This window comes from Mycteria americana, chromosome 1 (genome assembly GCF_035582795.1).
Source record: "Mycteria americana isolate JAX WOST 10 ecotype Jacksonville Zoo and Gardens chromosome 1, USCA_MyAme_1.0, whole genome shotgun sequence".
Lineage (NCBI taxonomy): Eukaryota > Metazoa > Chordata > Aves > Ciconiiformes > Ciconiidae > Mycteria > Mycteria americana.
Genome location: NC_134365.1, coordinates 150,936,373 through 150,960,171, shown reverse-complemented (window position 1 = coordinate 150,960,171; position 23,799 = coordinate 150,936,373). Strand labels below are relative to the sequence as shown.

Genomic DNA, 23,799 nt, shown 5'->3' with positions numbered 1-23,799 from the left:
TGCCTTTGACTACAAAGAAGGCATTTGCATTTTGATAGTCAGCAGGGCCTCGGATGTGTCTGTTGGCTGAGTTGGAGTGATGAGGATGCTCTTATACAGCACCTGTGAGTTGGTTCGTTCAGAAATCTTGGACTTTTGGCGACGTGTACTGCGACTCTGACGATGATGTTGTGGAAGTAGTGTAAATAAGCACAACCGTACCCAATGAGGTCTCCAAACATATTACGGAGATTTAAGGGAATCTGGTATTTTACTGATTTGTGTTACAATAGGGTAACCTTTAGGAATGGGAGCTTTGAGGACAAGGTCTCCCTTAAATGGTACTTGCTGTGGCAGATCAAGGAGGCTTGGAGTACGGCAGTGTTAAAAAAATGCCAGTGAGTTCTGGCTTTGCAAGAGTTACTTTGTGGTTCTAGTAATAAGGAAGGTTTGGGCTTCTGACTTTCTAGTGAAGCAAACCCATGACTTTTTAATAAAAAAAATCTGATATGATTCTAGCAAATTAGTTTTTCTAATCTCAGTGTAATCTGACAGTCAACAGCACGCACATTCACCACCCTCTCTCCTTTCATTTTTCCTTTGTCCTTCCCGTTCGCCTCCTCCGTTAGTCTTTTTGTCATCCCCACCATTGTATTCCCCGTTTTAGCTCTAGTTCCCACCCCATAGCATCTTCCAAACTCTGCAAGAGACACGGCGAAACTCCTTGTCATTTTGCTGCCACCCGTTGTCCCCTTCTCCCACCCACCTCCTCTCTTGTGTGTCCTGCCTTTACCCAGGCACCGCTCTCCAGGGGAAGCGAGCAGCTCTGCCTGCCAGCCGAGCACCTCTGCGGGCACCGGGTGAGTCCGAACCCCCTTTGCTACCAGCGGGAGCACGTAGATGTTAGCTTTCCCTAGGTGGTTGCTCTGAATCGTCTCCCAGCTCCCGGCCGGCTGCTGGGGCGCGGGAGGACCCACGCAGCACCCCTTCTCGCACCTCGCCGTCCCCGCGGGGGGAGCGGAGCGGGGCGGGGGGCCAGCCTGCGGCGGGAGCCGGCCCACCGGAGGAGAGCGATGCTGGTACGTGTTGCCATAGCAGCAGCAGCAGAAGATACAGCTGGCCGCCTTCTCGGGGAGAGCAGGAGCTGGGAAACAGTCATTAATTTTGTTTCACGGTCTTTAGAAATCTGCAGGAAGGACCCATTTGAAAGACACGTTACGAAACATCTCTACTTACACATTCTGCCCTTTGTCCAGCCACCGACTCTAAAACGTCTGGGAGAAAGAGTCCATAGCGTTACCAAACGTACCCCGCGTGAATGTCGTGCCCTGTCTCGGGCAGCCAGCTTGGTCGTTTTGCTGGAGCGCTGCCTTCGTGGCAGAGTAGTGGCAGAGGGAAAGGTAATTTTTCAGGTGGCAAGGGCCAGTCCTGTGGACAGCAGAGAAGCGAGAGGAGGCATTTTCAGTGGCTTGCGTTTCCAAGCAGCTAAGCTGTTACATTTTGTCCTCTGTCCCTTCCGGACGTATGGTGGTACCCTGGTTTATAATACATCACAGCAGCGAAGCCCAGCAGCCGGGATCTGATTAGATAGCCTGAGTGTTGGCAGTCCCCAGTGGAAGCACATTTTCTACGAAGCCCCTGCCTGTCACCCTTCAAAAGAGCCGAGTCCCACAGGACCCTGGAGTTTGAAATGCCTTCACAGACAGTGAGCAGGTGTCCGCAGCAGATGGGGGCTTGCCTGGAGGAATCCAACTCTCACAGCACGTCCCTTTTGCTAGCATCCCTCCCGTAGGATTAGCCTCAGCAAAACAGGCAGGGAGAGAGGCAGGAGGTGGTAAAGCAAGAAAGCGGCCTATTGTCCTGCAGCCCTGGCTTTTTAGCCAAAGGCCAGTGGTCAAGCCTTTGCAGGTCCAGGTGAATTCTGACCGTGTGGAACATCACGGCAGGCTTGCAAAGTAGATGGGGGAAAGTCAGAAACAAAATGCCGTCTAAACTGATATAGGGTGCAGAAAATGTAATTACTGTGAAATCAAAGCACAAGGATGATTATGCTTTCATTATTTGCATGTTTATGATCACTATTATCATTCCAAACGAGCTGCAACTACAAATACAAACCCACGATTTTGGTGCAAGAAGTTGGAAGACATTGCACTGTTAAATGGCTAATACCTTGCCGCCTTTATAACGATGGTTCAGTTTTATCTTAAAATTAAGACACTGGTCTTCAGACTCATTAGAAAATCATGGGGCTGCTGAATGACAGGAAAGAGAGTGGGGTTTGTTTCCCAAACACAATGCTCCGATCTAGTGCACTCTATCCAGTTTGAGCTCGTTTTCTTACAAAATACAGAATAAACTGGTGAGCTTTTTAAAGGTTTTTTTTTTCCTGTTGTATATTTTACCACAGTGGAAACGCCTGCAGTTATGGAGATGCAGCTGGTTACAAGAGCAATAGCCAAAAAAAAAGAACAGTGAGTTTCGGATACATTAGACTTACAACAAAATGTCTATCTGTGTGTTTAATTAGAACTGCTATATAATATGTTCTGGTGAAATACAGTTAACCCATCATCTTCTTCAAAATAATCTTTGTCTGCGTAATCTCACTAAATGCTTACTTCCCCCACTCCTATTTCACCTGGTAGCTAAATATTTTTGTTGTCTTAACGTCGGCTCAAATAATTTTATCTGTGCTGAGAGGGGAAATTGTGGCTGACAGCCCAGGTTTTGAATATTAGAGGAGTTAATGGGGCACAACCTTCCTTGCCTGAGGCCCACGGTAACAGACCCTCGTGCTGCTGAGCCGGTGTCTTTTCAATGCACTCAGAGTTTACTGGCACGATAAGTATGTAAATACTAGGAAATGATAAAGAAAAAAGAGCTCAGCCCCTGCTCACATGAAAGGGCAGATGCGAGGCTAATCTGTGGCAGTTCTCCCGTAAGCGTGCTGTCATGGGATGGCTTGACACCAGGGTTGTTGGAAGTCAGCCAGCAGAGCATGAGCCACGAACTTCTGTGGACAAAAGTGAGGAAAAAGGGAGAGACTGGATGTCTGTCTTATTTTTACCGAGCACTCGGGTGCGGTAACGAGTGCTCTGAAGTGGATGTAATGACAGCTGATGAGAAATGTGCTGTCACCCCGACAGCAGAGCCAACTATCTGCAGCCTTATTTAGAAGGTTACAACTGTGACATGAGTGCTATAGGAAATATATGTGGAAGATATGTATAGCATTAAATACTCACTGGTTTTGAAAAGAAATTCATGTACTGTTTAGGATGCAAATAGTTAGTCAGCCATGCTTGTTTCTTTCATCCACCCCTACTTTCTAAAAAGAAGGACACGCATTCCTCTGAAGAAATACATCTTATTAAAAAAGCATGTTATACAATTTCAAGAAAGTACTTAATACCTTTAACAGAACTGACAAGATAATTGTGATCTTTTTTTTTATTGTTCAAAATAAATTCTGATGCATTGAGAGCAAGAATTTGCACTGTTCTCCATCTGTCATTTATCTGAAGACTGAACAAGAGAGATTTCAGTACCCTTGGCCTGAATTCAGCAGATTCTATCTTTGGGAGCAAGAGCTAGGGAAGAAATACCCCTACGAAATGGTACGTTCAAGTATTTGGTCATCAAGCGAGTTAGCTCTTTGCCTGCGTGATCTTTTTGTACCCTCTTTTTGGTCACCTTCTCCAGGTCGTACTGCTTGCCAGTGAGTACTACAGCCATTGTCAAGATATTTTACATATGGTGAGAAAGAGTGAGCTCGACAAGGTATGCCTTTGCTTTAATAACACTCCTTCTGACGACAGCAAACAACTCTAAGGATAAAATTGTTTCTCGTAGCTTATTTACTTGATGGTTTGATCGAAGGTAGATGATCATTTATAGACAAAAGGAGCATTCAGTCAAATTATTCGGAAATTCTTAACACAACATGCTCCAAGGATCTGAGTTTGTAGGCGTATCCTGAGTGCTCCTGGCACATCGACAGGTCTGAGCCCAGCACAAAACACAAGGCCGTGGACACAGACCTTTCACTATAGCCGCGTATCCACGGCACAATTCTTTCTCTCCTCTTTCTTACGCTGCCTTGTGAGGTTCCGCTTGTTGCCCCAGGATGCTTCCACTTACGCTGGAGCCCGGCCAGGATGGGCCCAGGCCAAGAGCCCAGCTCCACGGTCATTCTTTTGCTTCTGTGCTTATGTGTGTTGTTTTACTGCGTTACACTTCACATTTCACAAGTGTAAAACCAGGGAAAATTCATAAAGGACTTTGTGCGACAGGTGGAAGACTGTATCATGTCATTCTGGAGGTCTCTGCAGCCTGAAAGAATAGCACTTATGTCCTTGCCAGATGTATGCCAGCTGTTCAGAAGCTATGACAGGCAGCTATTCAAGGTACTGTAGACACACTTGTTTGTTGTAATTATGTTACTACGTGTTTGTGTCTTTTTGGTAGTTCTACCTGAGGAGAAGGGCCAGCTGTTTCTTGTGCGCTGTACAATGGGATTTTCTTTCATCCCTCAAGTCTGTTCTTTGGCTTCTTCTGAGAAAGCACAGCATGGATTTTGAAAGGAGCCAGTGGAATTTGAGATAACTTGCATTCTGCTGCTATATATTCCTTTGAAAGTCCCTAATATCAATGGAGTATGCTGTTATAAATGTGGTCTGTGGCTCTGGCATGAGGTTATGTGACTGAAATGTCGACTGATAACTGTTTTCCAAATTACCAGAGTTATTTTTCCTTTGAGGACACTACTGTATTTCTCGGTGACATTCCACATAGACATATGCAGTTTTCTGATCAAAATAATTTGCTTCTTATTTACAGCAGGTCATTAAGTAGTGTCTAGTAATTAATTCAGGAAATGACATTTATTGTTAGGATCTTTTTCCTTCTGCTAATAAATGTAGCTTAGCTATTGCTTAATTGGAAGAAAAAAACAGGCTTCTTTCTTTACATTTACATTTAACCTATCAATACATTTTTGTTTCATGCTGCTGTAAATATCTGTAGTACTCCAATCATGTGCAGCTCCATGGATTTGTATTCTAGGAAATGGAGAACATCCTACTTCATGATTTCCTGGAGGAGCTGCCTGTGCAACACATGAAGTCAGTGAGATTGTTCAGTAAAAATGTTGAGCTTTGGCTGCTTAATGCTTTGGAAGAGTTTCCATTACCGCTCCAAACATCCAAATCTGAAGGTCTGTTTGAGTAATAGAGAGATTTTCATAAAATAATCTTTGCTTAAACTGCAGAGAAGATTGTGTTACAAGACTCCTACAGAAATTATTTTAAAAACTTCTTTAGCTGATGTAACTTCGATAGTAGCAAGGACTAGAGTTAGTTGGGATACAGTTAAAAATAAATAGTCTCAGGTAATGTGTGAGAACAAATTTAAGCCAAAATTATTCCCAATTCATGGTACCTGAAAGTGTACTTGAATCTTTTTAAAGATCTGTCTCTTGCCATGATCACTTTGGCTGTGCAGGTGACTGAATAATATGCAGTCTACCCTCTGAAATTTAGGTATTGTTCTGTCTCTTCACCTTGCAAGTGGTTTTATGCAGATAAATTCATTAATGGCTACAGCACAGTTCAATATAAAGGGAAAAAAAGCCATAGGCCCGTAGGGAAACTATGACTCTGTCATTAGAGGTGGATTTGAAAAAATCTGTACTATACAAAGGTGTCTGTATATGTGTGTGTTTGTAAATATGTACGTACATACATACATATATTTATATATGATGCTAAAGATTCTGGCTAAAACATAAGGTCGCTCAGTTGCTCATTGAGTGAAGACCAACTCCTCAGTGGCAAAGCAGGGCTCCTGTGTAGACAAAAGATTGTATTAGCATTCATATGCTCAAGGAAGACTTGCAGACAGTCTTAATTCTGGCATTTCTTACATTTGAATGCTTGACAGAGCAAACTTAGTAACGTGTTTTTAACATGTGTGTGCATGGAAGTATATGTAATTATTCAGCTGCGACCCTTTGTATATGCATCCTGGTCTTTCTGGTTTGTACAAACTTCAGAGAAACAGAAACTTTCACTTGAAAACCATTGCTTGCCTATGGAAGTTTGTAAGTTGCTTTATACTTGCTTTTCCTGTAACTACAAATCAGTTATTTTATATTTTATTCTTAAAAAAATATATTCTTGGACCATGCTTGTCGTAATTACAACACATTATAAACAGGAGAAAATAGAACCAAAGAAACCAACAGTGCTGAAGAATTACAGATGCATAAAGGTGGAAATGTAAACTCTCATCAAAATATAGGAGGCTTAGAATTAAAGTTGCTTTCATTCACCTTAAACCATACATGTAAAAGGGTGTTAGTCTTGATCAAGAAGTATTTAATGTAAAAAATATTAGGAGTATTTTTCCTGTGTGTTATGCATTAACAGATTTGCAGCGAACTAAGAGAGGTGACCTGGGCAGCTTCTGCTTGCAAGCTTTAAACTGCGAGGGTCCCCAGCCCAGCCCATAAAGCGGGCTCAGTGCCCCTGCTGTGCCCTCCATTAGCCTGTTACTCCCCTAGGGATCTACTTTCTAACTTAAAAGAGCTGTCTTCATTAACGTCTTTTAGACTGTAAAATATTAATGATATGAAACATCTGCCTCTTTTTCTTTAACAGAAGTTACAGTGTTTATAAAAAGACTCCGGAGAAAGACAGACCTTTCTAACATGGCCAAGGTATGTTCCAGAATCCATAGAACAAAAAAGCTGGGCATCTCATTCACTCAAGAAGCCCATCTGCAGTTTGGACTATTTATGAGATGCTCCATTGTAGGACAACAGCAGCAGCACAGGTATTCTTAGCTGCATACTGACCATGGTCCAAATCATGCTCACCCTCCTACCCATCTCTTCCCACACTGTAAGTATGCTGAGGGGGCCTTTTCCTCCCCATGGATTCGTGAAAGCCTCTGAGATACGGTCAATGGTCCCCCATGGAGAGGAGAGCATCACAGTAGCTGGAAGGGTCAGATGACAGTTTCCAGTATCTTCGCTCAGCCATGCAATATCCAGTCAGATAGCACATGCTGGAGTTATTCTAAAATTAATTTTACATAGCGTCCTGACCATTCTCTCTGACGAGTGCTGCAGCAGCCTGCACAAGGGAAATCACTAATACGCCGGCTGCAGAGAAGCTGTGTGGTCAGGGAGCAGGGTGTGAGGTCTGTAAGGGCACAAGACCCTCACCTTTTTCATGGATCCCATGAAAAAGATGGCAAAAGAGCTGGCAAAACCTTCTCCATCCTCTGATCGGACATTATTGGAAGGAGTGCTGTAGGGAAGCATCCTCTGAACTTTCCTTCTCAGGGTCACCACTCAGACTGGTTTTCTCCTTGGGAAGAAGGAGACAAAAATCTCTCTGGCAGTTAATATTTCTGCCTGCTTTTTGCTTTACAGTATCATTCTTCTCAGCTACAGTGACAAAGGAGATGCATCCAGGAGCTGCATTTTTAACCCTTTGAACACTGCAAAGTAAATCGTTTCATTAGCCTCTGCTTATTCAGTTCTGCATTACTGTGAGGGGCTGTACCGTCCCTGCAGCCTTCCTTCCACTGGTATCCTTGAATACTTCCAAAACCTTGGGTTTTGAGGTGGTCCGGGCCACGACAGAACAGATAGGTCATGAATGGAGAAGAAAGCAGAAGAGAACAGGCGGTATATTGTCTCCTCTTCTTCAAATGGCAAGTACAAGATTTTTCCAACACGCTGCCTGGCTTAAATCACTACACTGTGCCCCCAAAATAGAGGGGAGGAAGGAAGGGAACTGTGGCTTCTTGGACTGCGCAGCAGTGTCACGTTCTTCCTTAGTAAATGTAGCTTTTCTTTATGGGAAACCTTCATCACCAGCAAAATATAAAAGACACACCTCACTTTTTAAAAGTGTTTAAAAACAATAATAATGCACAAACACGCATAGGTGCACTAACACAGGCAAAAGGTTGACTTCTGTGAAGGTGCTGAGCACTCGCGGTTCCCATTTGCTGCAGCAGCCCTTGGAGTTACTAAATACTTGAAAAGCTCAGCTTCCTGTGCTCCTAAACAGTGCTTCTGATGCATCAAAGAACGTGATCCAGCAAGACTGCAAGTGCCAGCTATTCCCAGTCATTTGCATTTGATTTGTGCACTCAGACTTTACATCATTCTTCTTCTGCTCGAGCCATGATGTCAAGGGGCTGGTTGTAGCTTTTTGCTTCTTCCTTGCCTGTTCCTAACGTGCGGAAAAGCTGCAGAGTCAACACTGAATTTACACCTTCGAGATTGAGGGCAAGAGAATTTCAGCCTAGTTGGGGGAATTCTCCAGCAGCAGCCTCTGGATGCTCTAAATCCCCTTTACGCTGTTTAACGGGAACAAAGTGAACCTCGCAGACCTGAGAATCTGGCTCAGATCTACACTTACAGCTCAGCACATTCTGAGCCTGGTTCTTGTTCATGCTAACGAGCTCTTGGCACTGTTCTCACAAGTAAATGATGTTTGCACCTTCTCTAGAGCCTCTTCAAAATACAAGGGAAGAGCAAAGGAGCTCCAGTGTACCGCATGATTAGTCCCATCACAATTTAAAAACAATAGTTTAAATAAATGAAATTATGTAAGTCTTGTAAATGAGCATCCTCATAATCTTTCAGCGGTCACATAGGCTCTGTTACAACTTCTGTTGGAGATCTTGCCAAAGCCTTGGATACTGGGCTCCAGCAAAACAGCGTAGGAAACAGATACCGGCTGAACATTCTCCTGCAAACGCATCGCCCTGTCCAACACACACCAGAAAATGGTTAGCTGAACACCGCAGATGTTTGAAATTTTCAGCTTGTGAGAAACATGCAGATGCTTCATGGGGAGGTGGACGTCCCTCAGAAAGGACCGCTGAGTGTTTCAGTCAGTCAGACCCGATCCAAGGCTTCTGTGGACTCGTATCCCGTTTCCCCTGGTGGCCCTCATCAGATGCTCATGTGAAGTGGGTATGAGTAGAGCAAGTGATACCTCACTCCTCCTCCATTGTACTCTCCTGGCTTCCAGCCATCTGAGATGAAGGTTATATCCACATCTTGGTATTTAATAGCTTGGTTTTGACATCCACAACATCCTGGGGTAGTGAGTTCCAGGGTTTCATTGTTTGTTGTGTGAAAACATACTTTCTTTTATTATTTTAAAATTTCTACCCTTCTTCGTGCAACTCTCCCTGCAAACCTCCATCGTGGCCTTCCTCAGTTATTTCCATCCGAAGCTGAAGTTTATCTCATCTTCTCACATAGGAGTCATTCGATATTTCTAATCATCCTTCTCAGTTTTCTCTGTCTAAAATGCACCTGGAATTTCAACTAGAGACTGATGGTCAAAGCAGGTGAGAGTGCTCCTGATGAGAAGTACTACTGAGGAGCTGTGCAGCTGCAGCCTCTGAACAGTGTAACCACACCGTCCCTTGTAGAGTACTTTGCAATAATTTAGCCACCTGGTGAGAAAATAGGAACAATTTTGGCAGGGTCAGCACTCAAAAGAAAAAAAAAGTAACTTTCCCATCATGTGTAGATAAAGCAGGCTGACAGCTGCTACTACCTGGACATGCAGAAGTAATTAGAGCATAAAAAGGTGGAAATTCCCGGCGAGAAAGGAATGTGAATATGATGCTTGTCATTTCCTGGGGCTGATTCCGGCCCCTGGTAAGCTGTATTTAAGTGTTGTCAGAGCTGGCTCTCAGTCACTTAGAGCATGGTATTTAGTATAGTGAAGTGCAATGGCTAAAGGGACCAGTCTAAAACACTGGGGCATGGAGTCGGGCGCTAGCAGCGTACTGAAGATGCTGCCCCTGGTAGTTCCCCGCCTTTGGGTCGTCTGTTCTTGTTGCAAGCAGCAGCTCTTCTTCTGACACTGGAAACTCCAAGTAAAATAAGAAAAAAGACTTTGTCTTTAACTTAGCTGAAGGGGATTAGAGAGTGCTTTTGGTATTTCAGTAAAGCTAGCAGAATGATGAAAAAGAAAAATCGCTAGATTGGGAATTATGTTTGCAAATAAACGGTCAGCTGCATTCACTGCTGCTTGTGGGGTCATGGTAAGCACCTGGTGAATGGGATTTGTTAAAACATTTATGAATCCTGAAGTTTCGCTGAATTTTACAAAAAATATTTCTCCCCTGGAAGGCCCAGCTGGACATGGATTATCCATATAAAAGCCCAAAATTCAACAAAGGCTTTAGGATCTTACTGATTTCAGTATGGAAGTGAGAGACTAAACGTATGGATTAACAAATTTTAACAGATTCAGGTTTAATTTCCTTCACTGTTTTCATAATTTCATCAAGAATCTGAAACAATACTGTGTGATATTAGCAATTAATTAAAAAAAAAGTGAAGAGATGAGGATCAAATGTTAGGCTGAAAATTGTTTGCAATATCTATGTGAGTAATACTTTTTGGGACAAATATGAAACCAGATTCATTCACAAATGACTCATAAGCAGATAAATGGGATAAAATCCCAACTAATATTATCTTAACTAATACCATATTTCTAATGTTATTTTTACCTTCTCAAAGGTTTGGGCAACTTGAGAAAACTTGCCTTTGAATTTAACTGTGCATGTACTAAGGACAGGTAACATCGAGGGAAAGCTGGCCCTGATACACCATTCCATGTTTTGGACAAAATACCGTGATTTGGCATAACTATAATAACTCGAGGCAAAACCAATTGCCCAGGCAATTGCCCAGATACTTCAAGCATGTTAGCCTTGTCTGCTCCATCACAGACAGCAACAGAGAGCGTCATTGAAAAGAATATCTCCCAGAACAAAAAACTCTTGAAGACAACTTAAGATTCATCTCCTTTAATTTTTTTTCCCCCCAGTTTGGAGACTGGTTATATAAAGTCTAGTATTGAATAAGGGAAGCTTTTTGACTGAGTTAAGGGCTTGAGAAAATGAAAGGCATTAACTGTTTTCTTATTCTCTATAGACAATGAGAACAGTCTTGAAGAGCAACAGCAAAGTCACTGTTCTGCGATCAGACTTGCATGCTGTCATCGATCAGGGATTTCTGGATGTGCCTGGAAACCTCTTTCAAAAGAAGTTTAGGAATCCAGAGGAGCTGCAGAACGACATAGAACTCAAATGTAATGTTTTTTTGCTATATTTTGTCTATCCACTGAAGCCCTTGCTCGTCATTGTTAAAGCTCCAGCATTTCCTTTTGTTTATTCATGGCAGCTGCCCTAATGGGAATTACAGTCTTGCCGTAACCCGAAGTACTGGAAAAGAGCCAATAAAAATGAGAATGCAGCATCTAATATTATCCTTTTAACTTTAAAGGTTAAGAATGAAAGGCTTTCCGTTCTGACTCTCTCAAAGCTTTCTGTGGCAGCAGGAGTGGGGTTTGTGTTACTAAATGATGTATCTTCTAGAAGAAGGTTGACAAACAGGGATATTCATTTTTTATCATTTTCTTTGACAATAAGAAGTTTCCAAGAGTTGCATTTCGCATTTTCCTCTGTTATTAATCGAAGCACACAAAATCATTTCTTGTGGCCAGATTTTTAAAATATTGTATGCTGAACTGGATGAGGACTATTGGCCTTTCTGCTTTTGTGTCCTTTCACTGTATTGCAGCCTGTGGGATCGATGTGCTGCTGTAAACAATAAAACACGCAGTTTGTATGCAGCCATGACATAATGCATTTGCCAGTTTAATGAAAAAGGATGGGAACATAATGGCAAGTTAATTTTTAGATGAATGGGCTGCCATTTAAATTATTAGCAAGACATGGGCAAGTTGGATGAGGCTGTGCACAGAACTGACGGGGGGAAACCTCAGCTCTTTGTTCCTGGCCCGCCACCGACTCGCTCGCTGACAAGGGATACGCCACAGCCTTTCCGTGACTGCTTTCAGTAGGAATAATAATTTGCCTTCTTCACAGAACCATCAGGAAAACCATTTAAATGATATTTATATACAGCTTAAAATCAAAAACACTGCACAGAACACTTTTATTACATTTGCTCATTATATTAATGATGGTCATATTCTTTCCAAGGTGGATTTATTGCATTCTCTGTTTTCATTGCTTTTCCAAATTGTTACTTATAATAAGCAAGGTTTCACAGACCCTATCCATATGCCTTCTTGAAGGAAGACGTCTCTGTTAGAAGGGTATAAATTCAGAGAGGTGCTATAGCGTTGTACCGTCTGGCACTGGGTGGTAGGTTCCAAGCTTTTGGGGGAACAGCTGCATAGGTATTGAGCAATATAATTTACATTTCTGATGGTCTACAGAATATTCTGTATTTTCTGTTATTGTTTTAAAACTGTTTTCTCCCCCTCAACAGATAAAACAAGATTTTTATTTTTCTCAACGACATAAAATCTCAGATAAGTAAGTTGGTATTGCATATAACCAAATTCCATCTTTCGCATTTGAAGTGTTTATTCTTGCCATGATGACTAGGTCAGTGTAGATATGGTGGAAATGGACATAAATATGAATTCTGACTGATTCAAAGTAGGGCACTATTCCTCACTAAAGGAATAGTACGATTATATTAACCATAATGCTATAAACAGATGTCTTAATACATTTTAAGCTAAAGAGAAAAGAAAAAAGCTAAAAACTGAAGAAACAAACCAAAAAGCAAGCCAATCGCTTCAAGTAATGATCTCCCTTCTACATTTCATAGGTTTGAACGACTTAATGTCTTTGCTGGCACCCTCCACAGATATTCGGGTTCTCCTGAACTGTGTGTCTTCAAATCTTCAAGCTTTTGTCATTCAGGTATAAAATTAATTTAATAATTTCAGAAAAGAAAGAGTGATCACATCATTTATCCTGCTACATGCTGACTGCCACTAGTCTGCAGGAGCTACATTGTACACTAGCAACCTGACCAGACTGCAGATTTGCATAAATACAATTTATGCATGCTGCAGAAAAAGGGGGAATTAATTGTCATACACAAATTCCATCTGTGCAAACAACTACAAGCATATTTCTGCACATATATCCACTCGGGCGGTTTCAGTATCTGCTCTCATTTTGTAGACACATATTATAACAGTCCCTAATAAACCAAAATTCAGAGGAAAAATGTTAGTAAAAATGAAGATAACAGTTCATGATTCCTGAAATCGTTGATTCATGAAACTGTTGGCTTTTAGCAGGTGGTAGGAGAGTGATAATTTCTAGTACAATGTCTCTAGCTCTTGTGAAAGATTCAAGTATGATCATCCTCACATATGCACCTTCCCATAGGTTACCAACGTTACCATTCCTGTTCCATCACTGATTCAGAATTAGCAGTAGCTTGATGGCACCACTGCATTTGGGCAGTTGCCAGACCAATTAATTTGGGTCTGGGCAGTGGTTAAAGTCTTTTTTTTCCCCTTTCTGAAGAAGCAGGGTAAACTGTACTTCTTTAGTTTGATTATTTCCTTTTTTTTTTTTTTTTTAAATTAAGAATAGTACTTTGTAGTTCTGTGGTGCCTTCATCTTATAGAACCCTCAGCTACCTCATGGGATGGTATAGAGAAGATGGAGCAGGACTTTTCCTGGGGGTTGATAGTTACAGGGCATAAGGCAATAGACACGAGTTGCAGCAAAGAAAATTTCCAATAGATAAAAAGAAAAAAAAAATTACCATGACAGTAGTTAAGCATGGGAAGAGGTTATCCGGAAAGGCTGTAGAATCTCCATCTCGGAGGTATTCAGAACTTGGCTGGACAAGGCCTGAACTAAGCTGGCCATGCTTTGAGCAAGAGGTTGGATTAGATGATGTCCAAAAATTCCTTTCAACCTAAGTTACTTTAGGATTCTAACAAAAAACCCCTGCTTGTTCCACCTTTGTATGCAGTTTGTACAGGGAAATACTCTGCAACACAATAAGGAATTCTTTTAGTCAATTTTATGATAAACCAATTTTCTTCTCTATCTGCAGCCAAGCAGGAGTAAAGAGGAGTTTATAAGACTGGCATCGGATTTCCAGTTGAGATGGAGCTTCCTACTGAGCGCAGTAAGCAAGGCTATGACCCTCAACTATGCAGACAGTTTTGGTACGTAGGATCTTTGTGACTCTCATCTGATACGCCCCTTTCCGCCCTGAGATGGCAGAGGCACCAGATCATTTAAACTGGCATAAATTCACGCTACAGTCAATAGGGACATCGCTGCTTCCTACTCCCGTCCTTGCATCAAGCAGCACCATTCGCCTGGTGAGGTAGCTAGCCAGGTCAGGGAAAAGGAACGGTTAGTTTTCAACCAGATTTGTTTTCTGATCTAAACTCCAGGATGAGCAGAAGGGAGGAAAGTAGGTGCATGCAGCTGGGGATGGCGGGAAGGGCAGGACTCCTCTTTCTGCAGAAGCTATCATTTGTCTGTGGAAATATGGGGAACAGCAGCCCGAGGTGTGAGCCTCCGCTCTCCGTCCCTACAGGAGCTGCACGCCTCAGCAGAAGGGGTCTAATATCTAATATCCCAAACCATAAAAACTCCAGATCTCTCAAGTGATAGCTCCCAGTCCTTCAGGTTTTTTCTGTATAATCCAGCCAGAGCAGAGCCACTGTGATAACTGCTTGCCAAAAAGGCAATTGGTTCCCCTGACAACAGCTATATGCTCCTTTTCCTTATGCCTTACACTAACATAAGTGTTTGCCTAGCCAGCAGCAAGCCCGTTTAAGCCTAGTCACTCCTTTAGCTGGGTTAACTTTCTCTCTGTTTTAGGGCTCTGAGCTGTCAAGCATCAAATCCATCCCACACCAGTGCAAGGCAAGAGAAGCGAAGGGACTGTGCAGTCCAAGTGGCTTGAAGTGATACAACCACATCTTGAATCAGTTCAGTCTCTTCCATTTCTATATTGCATCAACCCTACCTGCCTGTCTCTTAATTTGTAAAACCTTTCAGAGGCTCGGTCTCCATTATTCATTCTGCAGAAATGCACCATCTCCTGTGAGTGGCATCTGATCCCAAACTGTATGAACCATTTTTTTAGATTTTCAAAGGAGCACCTTCATATTTTTTCCTCTTCTGTTGGATGGGGCTTCACACAAATAGCCAAAGAAAACCTCATTATCTTCTTTGAAATTCCTCTTCAAAACAGTACTTTCATGTGTTTCCTACAAAGACATAACAAAGGGGTGCGTTAAGGTTGTTGCCTTTTGTATTCTTCAGTATTCTTCCCCCGCTAATGTCTGTGTTTGTGCATGTATGTGCGCACCCCTTTTACGCATCTAGCTGCTACCTTTTGCCTTATATTTAGATTGCAAACTCTCGGGAGCGGGATCACAGTTTTGTTCTGTGTCTGCGGGGAACATAGCACAGTAGGATCCCTTGTCCATCAGCTGCTGCATTACAGTAATAATAAAATAATAATTCCTTTCTCTCTCTCCAGAGGAGTTCTGCACAAAACTCTCCAATGTTACAGGCAATATTTTGGGCAATGAGGAAATTAGGAAAGAATTCCAAGAACAGCACTGGAAGCATAATGTTTATTGAAATTCCCCACGATGATGAAATCCTCTTCCCTCTTTCCACCACAAGAAGAGTTTAATGAATTGCCTCCCTGTTCTGCAGTTGTCGGTGGTTGGGGACACAACTGATGGAGAGCATCCCTTCCTCTGCTGAGCCTTCCTTAAACTAGTTACAAATGATATTTTCATCCCACTTATGACAGTCTTCCTACTATACTTCAGTAACGCTACGACTGAATTTATTCTCACATTTGAGAGAGTTAAAAAATGTCTTTAAATCTTTCTCTGTGAAGCTCCAATTAATTTGATCATTATTATCTTCTTTCGTGGTTCTTTAAGATGTGGGGCTATTATGACCTATCAATGTCCCTTCTTTCCCATGTTTCTATTCTGGTAGGATTTCGAGTTTTATCGGACAAGGCTGAAGCCATTATGCTAACAAGCCATCTGGTGTAAAAGTTCTGTACTCAGGGTCATTGCTTTTCAGAAATATCTTAAATCTCAGCATTTCTTCCAGGAATGGAGGGCATCCTGCAAGTCGAAATATGTCGCATCCACACTGAGGAAACACAATTACTTCGGGAAATGTGTGAGTGTCATGGTAATGCAGTGTGCCTCCCCCCAAAATAAACCACATACCAGTAACCAAAACCAAACTTACTTCTGCCCAAGGCTCTTGCCTTGGAGCTTGGCACATCTGGCACACGTAATATACTGGCATACTCACACCTCTGAATTTAGGATTGACTTTTACACCTTTCCAGCCCAGCCTCCACACGGGTGATGCCCAAGTGTGATCGGAGGAACCGTGCAGTTACCCCCGCGGTAAGGCAGCAAGGAGCAAGTGTGCTACAGCAGCCAGGGCTAATGGGACCTCTACAGCTCTTTCAGCTCCACCTCCTCTCCAGCAAATGTGCCGCTACATATCTCCATCACCGAGCTTCACGTCAGCTGGTACACCTCCATCTCCTTTCCAGTCTCCCTTCCGAGGCATTCGGGGAGGTATTGCTGAGCCACGCTGGCTGGACAGTGACCTGTGCATTCCTCTTTTGCAAGCAAGCTGCTTCAGCCTACTCCCTCTTCAAAACCGTGTCCCTCTGTATTATCCCAAGGGACACCTGGAGCAGTAGTTTTTCTTTCATGCTTACTCTTATTGAACATATTGAAAACACCTGTAGGACTGTTAGAAACACTCAGGGACTGCTAGTGCCAGGTCTGTATAGTTTGAATTCCAAGTATAAAAGTCCCTTTCCTCATCCCGTGGATAAACAAGTACTTCCACTTACTTTTCTATAATTTAAAGATGCGCAAAAGAACAAACAGCAGAAGCAGCAGCTTCTCAGACACAGATAACATAAAAAGAGGCAGTATTTTTCATTTTTAAAGCTCTGTAAACCTTGGTCATTCATATAAATCTCCTTGTTGATGTCCATGTAAACATGTTTGTGGGATGCAGAGGTTATGAATGGCTTGGTGGATTCCTGTGCAGAGGGCTTTCAACCAAGGTATGATTCAAAAGTCAATGGCCTCAGTGAGCCTCTCCTGGCTTTTAGCAGTTATGCCCCAAGCTGCAAGGTAGGCCATTTAATGTCATAGATACAAGACATACAGACGTCTGTAGGAGGGTTTGCTTGGGAAGAGGTGGAATGATTTATCTGTCCAAGGGGAGAATGGGGATGATACGTGGCTGTTGATAAGCCTTGTAGTAGCAGTGAATGTGGGGGAAGAACTTGAACAGGAAGGCGAATAAACACAAGTACACGTTCCTCTCTAGCTAAAATAAGGGGAAAAGGCTTTTGCTTATGTTTAAAATCTGCAGTTGGTGCCTATTTTGCTGTGATATTTGGAAGTAGTAAGTACCATTTGATGAGTGCTAGTCTGCTACTTTGTCTAGCCCATCACTATAATGAAGCCCTTCAAAAAAACCACATCATGAAGATAAGCAAATGAAGATGTGGTTAAAATTATTTTTGCTTTTTCTTTAAACCTAGGATCCTGGCACTTGTTTAATTTGCTACTCACGGATTTTGTGGCTCACATTTTCCTGTCCTATATAGAGGAGGAGGGAGATGAAAGTTTCTGGGTCGCAAAGCAAAATGAGCCCCCTGTTCTGTGGGCTTATGAGCCCAGCCATCTCTGGGGCTATTTTGCAGAGGAGCAACCTCAAGCTAACGCTCCGCAGACAGCTCTCATAACTTTGATGCAGAGCCAGAATAACTTCGGATTAAGCAACGTTTTTCCAGAGTTCTGAGTTGCTCGGTGGACACAGCCACAGGCAGCAAGGTGAAATAAACATTAACTTTAAAGAAAATTACAAAAAAAAAAAGTTATAAATTGCATAAATCAGGAGGGATCGGGAGGGGTGTGGTCGGTTGGGGGTTTTCACGTGTGTACAGCAGAACTAATGAAGTCTAGGTTCGCATGGAGCTGTGTCCACTGTCACCTAAACCTCAAGCCACAAAGCGTCCGCCACATCCCGCCCCCACCCCACGATCCTGTCAAGGGATCGCAATCTCCACACCACCCACTCCCCCGTCACCGCAGTTCCCCGATTCTTTCCTTAGGTTTCCAGCAGACCTTTGGCTCTCCTTCAGATTCTCCGAGCGTTGTCTAAGCAAGAGCAGTGCTGTTCTGGTGGGCTGGGAGCAGCTTGTGGGCTAACTGACAAACAGGCTGCACGTATTTATTGATCAGAAGAGAGAGCGCATGGTGTGGTCTTTTCTCGCTGTTGGAAGCACCAAGAGGCTCTCTTTCCTCCACCTACCTGTTAGTTTTACCAAAAGATGCAGAAGTATGAAATCCTTGAGAGCCTTCTGCTCCACCAGACTTTCTTGCAGTCAGTCCACTGCTTCAAACATACTAGCATAAGGGATGACATACAGGTAGAAAACAAGACGGACTCTAAGTCTTCCTAGGATACAAGGCTAAATACAAGGACATATGGGAACATGGATCAAGCCTCTGTGCTTAATAAAAGTGGTGAATTAGACATTCAGCTGTTTTCAGATTTCTCTTCCATGCAGTAACAGCACTTGTCTTACATCTCAGAGAACATTGTGTTTTCCAGAAAACAGTGCTGGACAAATGTTAATGGCACCAAGACTCACGAAGAAAATTACATTTTGAGGGTGATTCTGCTATAGTTATTTTACTCCCAAGATGTATTCAGCTTCCATAAACTAGGACCAGGACTGGAAATGGACTGTTTTAAAAACACCTTTATTAGTTATAAAGACCCTTGGTGGACCCTTGTTTTTTAAATATAAGATATGCTAAAACTAGCTCAGCAATGAAAATTGGAGGGGAGAAAGAAGGCACAAAGGGGACAAACCAGGAACGATTTATACATGTGATGGGCATGTTTGACAGCTTTTGTTATTTTTCAAATGTAATATAATGACCCATCCTGCCATACTACCTTAATATCAAAACCCAAACTGAGCGGGGTGCAGGCTACAAGCGAGGAATCTCTAAACCACTGATGGTCAGAAATTAGGAGATAAACCAGTAGGAATCTTATTCAATGTCTGCCCTGCTTCCTATGCCCTTTCACTGTGCTGCCCATAGGGGCTTTTGTGTGGCCCACTATGCCCATTGCAATGCTCTTCTGCGGGTGTCAGCAGACAAGGGTTTGACCCAGGTTTTGTCTGTGTAAGTGATGTGCCTATAAATATGTCTATCAGTTTTGCATATTTTGTACATGATCTCAAGAACAGAGCAAGGCTGATTAGAGTGAGGGACGAGGGGTGTCAGTGTAAGAGAGGAAGGGTATAAAATGTGAAATGGGGAGTACGACGACTTGAGAGAAGGTACGGAGGAGGGAAGGAGACAGTGACGGATTGGGAGAGTGCAGAAAGAGCTTAGAGATTAAAGATCCCAACAGCTGATGGATTCTACCAGTCCACGTGCAAGATGCTGATAATGGTGGGATGAAAAAGAGATCCTAGTAAGAGCCTGGTGATGCTGTGGTTCAAGTGTTTGCAGTTTGTGAGGGAGCTGAAAAACTTGAACCTGCAGCTCAAAAGGGTTTCAGGACAGAGTAAGTGAGCACTTCTGCCTACTTGTGTCCTTCAAACAGGTGGTAGCTCCCACCTTGACCATCGCAGGCTCCTTCTTCTTGGGTGTCAATACTAATGCCACAGGTTGCTGAAAAACACAGCTGCCAAAAGCATCTCCATCGCCCACCACTTTGTTTGTATCGCCATCTCTGTAGGTCCTCTGAATAGATTCCCACTGCACGAGGATTTGTGTTCTGTGACTTTTGATCACCAAAATCATCATCATGCTCCCAAGCAACCATCTGTCCCTGCTCCTGACTAATCCCCCTTCGGCCACAACCCGTTCTGCGGGGTATCTAAACCCTCAGCAGCCTTAGCGGCATCCACCGGCCACGCTGCTGTTTCCTGGACCGCATTTCTGCTGCCTGACATATCGCTCTGTGCATCACGAGTGTATTTCATAATTTTTCCTTTTAACTCCTTTACCTCATGCAGCCTCTGCAGCTCTCTGCGACCCAGTGTCTTTCGTCAGTTCCCATCCTCCACTCCGTCCTCTGCCAACAACACCAACCTCCGTATCTTTTTCATCTTGTCCCACAAGGCATTTCTATGCCTTCTCTACAGCCTGCTTTGCTTGGGAAAAAAATCTGTTCATCGCACCTCCACCCTCATCTCATTGAAATTAGTGCTAAAAACTCAGTTTTGCTAAGAAACCCTGGAAAAACGAGAGGGAGGACTGGTAACAGAAATCAGAAAAGAATCTCCCAACCTCGCCCTGATATCAGCAGCATCAATATGTGTCTGTGGCTTAGCAGATCCCTTCATGATCTTTTAGTTGTCACCTTCATTCTTCCTCTTCCTTCCCCATCTGTTTTTGGTCCTCCATTCCTAGTTCATGCTGAATGTCAGTTACGCTCCTCAGCAGAGAGACCATGTTTTACCATTTATTTTGAACAGCACAGCACATTTCTGAATCTTTTTTTTTTTTAATATATATAATTTGAAGCATGAAAATAATTGTTAATAATCTTGAAAATGGAACACATTCCAAGTTGGTGACAGCTCCCGTGGAAAACATTATTTTATATGAAAAAATGTAGAGGGCGGGGAGTGAGACAATACAAGGTTTGAACACACTGGCTTAACGGGGAGCGTGGCAGGTGAAATGCTATATAGCCAAACGCACGTTGTATGAACTAAGAATTGTTGAAACCGGTGGCAGTAACGAAGATGCTCTGAGCGAGCCGTAAGCTATAAAAGTGCAGCTCAGAGAGCACTGGCCCGATCTTTATTCCTTATCACAGAGCTTGCAGTTGCTTTCTCTCAGCACGAATAGCATTTTTTCATCTAGAAAATCCCATTCTAGGCTTCCTCTCTTTGTTCACTTGTTACCAAATTAAAATCCTATTAAACTGCACACCTGCAGTGGGTTTATCTGCAGAGCACCGTGCTGTAGCTTTTAATCCAATTCCACACCTCCGTAACATACCATATACTGCAAATCAGGGCGCGGAGAGACTGAGGTTACGCTGTTCGTAGCTCTGTCGGCAGAGAGCAAATCAAACACTTTGATTTGCTAAAAAGGGAGAAAAAATAAGGACATGGATAACTACTTCACTTGAAGGAACGACGAGTGTTCATCTGAGTGGTCTGTATAATCCAGGATACAGAGATCAAGCGAAATCATTAACTAAAATGATCAAAACATGAGAGTAAAATCTTGACCCTGCTTACATTCAGTGGCAAAACTTCTGCTGATTTTAAAAAAGCCAGGATTTCAGCATGAAAAAGCAGACCCGGTCAGGGGGAGAGACAGGCTGAGACTATTTGTTTTGAAAAAGAATAGAAGGGTTTATAGCAGACATATAAAGTGTGAATGATGTATTAAAAACTGGATGTGGCCTCCTATCAGACCTTTGCCAGCCTATGAGGAAATGCAATGTGTAGCTCCTCTTGTTGGGTTAATTGATGTAAAATAAGGTTGGGTATCTGCAAAATACCTCGGGTTCAGCAGGAAAGAACAGAGAAGACTTTTTTATTCAATGAAGGGAGAAACAACAATTTGCAGTCCCTACAGTCAAAACATTGCCATGTTTCTTTTCTAATTTTCAGCTCATCCAGGTCATTTTGGAAGAGAGAATTACTAAAACTTTTACTAAATTGGATCTCTGGAAGGGAAGCACTTCTTACTCAAAAAGATGGACACACATGCTTTATTTTTGCCTCTGATGAACAGCAAATCTTCAGAGAAAACCAGCCTGACTTGAAAATTCTTTATGCTAGACCATTATTACTGTTTGATACAACTTTAAGAAACACTGTTTTCATTCTCTTAAATTTAAGATCTTCTTCTGGAACTACTAAATGCAAAACTGTGCTAGCAACACAGTTATTTTAAGTTGTCACATGATTTGCTTGTTTGACTTTATTTGAATAAATTTTCAGAAGAAAAAGGTGAAATGTTTGTGGTTTGGTTTTATCTATTTCTTCTGATTTTTGTCATCAGTAAAGCTGAAAGCCTACCTGAAGTCATTGTGGTAAATTTATCTGGAAGCTACAGAATAGACGAATGACTCTGTGTCAATGCTGCTTTGTGTCTACAGCGCATAATTTAAAATTGGTATTTATTGCATACAGAATTTAGCATGAATTCCTATGTCTTTAAAAATTCCTGCTTTGTTTCCCATTTCGGCAGGATACGAGAGTCAATATCTCACATATAATTCTATTAACTGAAACAAAATAGGTTGTATATAATGTTATTGATTTGTTTATGTCAGAAACCAGGTTGTTTGAACTTGTTCTATAAGCAAAGTACAAGCAAAGACTCTACAAAGAGAAACCTTGGAATAAATTGGTATGAAATAGTAAATACAGAGTATGAAATTTGTATCTCGCATGCATCAGATTGCATGAGGAAATTCCCTGAAACACCAAGGAATTGGGTTTTTAAATATTTTTGAAGAGCACATCCGCAGGCAGTTGACCGGGCCTGGTTGTTATTTCAAGAAGGGACAACTGCTTGTTATTTTAAGAAGGGACATTTCCTGAACTAGAGAAAAGCACTTGTCAGGAGCTTAGCAAGCTTTCACTCATATTGGTTTTGGAAATCTACGTTTATTTTCCACTTGTATCTACATGCTTTTGTCTCAGTTCAAGCACTGAAGTGGGAATCAATATTCAAAAGGGTGGTATTACAGCAGATGTAGTCGGGGCCATGTGCTAAAGGAAAAGAATCACAGAATCATCGAATGGTTTGGGTTGGAAGGGACCTTTACAGGCCATCTAGTCCAAGCCCCCCGCAAGAGCAGGGACATCTTTCCCTAGATCAGGTTGCTCAGAGCCCCGTCCAACCTGACCTTGAATGTTTCCAGGGATGGGGCCTCCACTGCCTCTCTGGGCAACCTGTTCCAGTGCCTCACCACCCTCAGTGTAAAAGGTAGTCGTGTATTCAGTTTTGCTGATAAGATTAAGAGTTTTGTGGCAAAATTACATACTCTGGGGAAGTATCTTCACAGTCTGAAAAATTCATTTGGGCCTTAAGGCCCATTATACCCATTTTCACCATTCCTTCAGGTTTCTTATGGTGATGATAAAAAACAAAACAGGGGGTGTAGGAAAAATATAAGCGAAAAATACTCAATATTTCAGTCCACTTCTATTTATAGAAGTTTATGTTCTAGACCAGATATGCAGCATATTCTTATGGAGCAATTAAGCAGAAACTGTACCAGCAGACGGACCTTGTGATCTGTTCTTCACAGATTAAGGTCGATTAGATGTATCTGAGAACCTTGTGCAAGGCAAAGGCTCCTGTGAGATTCATTCCTGCCTGTCTCCTATTGAACCCGTACTCCTTAATCCGCATGAATGCAATGAAAGTTTACAAGCGTGTATTTTAAAGAATTGTAAGTTTGCATTGCCATACTGAAGGAGTCTACCGCCAAGAACAGGAAAGGAGCAGGGCTGCAAAAGCGCCTTTACTAAATAGGGCCATTGATATAAATTCAAATATACACTCAAATCTTTGCCTAATTAAAGCCTTGCCTGGGAAAGGCATAATTTAATAGCAGCTCCACGTACTTACATGTCAAAACGAATCCGACGAGCACCGCGACTAATGAGGTCTGCCCTCCTAGGACCTGGGGTCTTGCTGCTGCTCCACCCCAGTGTCCAAATGAAGCTTTCCCTGCACCGGGAGCGTCCACGTGGGCACGCTCCCGCGTGGATTCCCTCTTTTCTAATAAATGCAGCGATCGCACCGCCTCCGCCTCGGCGGTTTCACGTGCCCGGTTTTGCAGGGCACATAGAGAACCGGTTTGTGAAATGCCTGCCCG

The 23,799-nt window shown here is 42.6% G+C and overlaps 1 protein-coding gene and 1 long non-coding RNA gene across 8 annotated transcripts in view; one reads left to right on the top strand and one right to left on the bottom strand.

The window, feature by feature from the left end:
* The window catches only part of RFX8 (regulatory factor X8), a 49,624-nt gene extending 27,874 nt beyond the window's left edge, over positions 1–21,750 (top strand). For 4 of the 7 annotated variants that reach the window (XM_075524447.1, XM_075524420.1, XM_075524438.1 and 1 more), the window contains 12 exons: positions 777–839; positions 2,390–2,453; positions 3,465–3,599; positions 3,685–3,762; positions 4,275–4,388; positions 5,047–5,197; positions 6,642–6,700; positions 10,970–11,126; positions 12,683–12,777; positions 13,937–14,051; positions 17,456–17,747; positions 21,575–21,667. In XM_075524447.1, coding sequence (XP_075380562.1) covers positions 777–839; positions 2,390–2,453; positions 3,465–3,599; positions 3,685–3,762; positions 4,275–4,388; positions 5,047–5,197; positions 6,642–6,700; positions 10,970–11,126; positions 12,683–12,777; positions 13,937–14,051; positions 17,456–17,715 — 1,291 coding nt within the window. In that variant the 3' untranslated portion in view covers positions 17,716–17,747; positions 21,575–21,667. Of the gene's footprint in view, positions 1–776; positions 840–2,389; positions 2,454–3,464; positions 3,600–3,684; positions 3,763–4,274; positions 4,389–5,046; positions 5,198–6,641; positions 6,701–10,969; positions 11,127–12,682; positions 12,778–13,936; positions 14,052–16,228; positions 17,278–17,455; positions 17,748–21,574 lie in introns of those variants that run through there. The other 3 variants (XM_075524457.1, XM_075524429.1, XM_075524465.1) reach the window with 3 other exon arrangements.
* LOC142420484 (uncharacterized) lies at positions 14,119–23,749 on the bottom strand. The gene is made up of 3 exons (XR_012778755.1): positions 23,550–23,749; positions 20,952–21,038; positions 14,119–15,110 (listed from the first exon to the last, which is right to left on the bottom strand). It is a non-coding gene; the product is annotated as an uncharacterized LOC142420484 (long non-coding RNA).
* Positions 23,750–23,799: the final 50 nt, after the last annotated feature.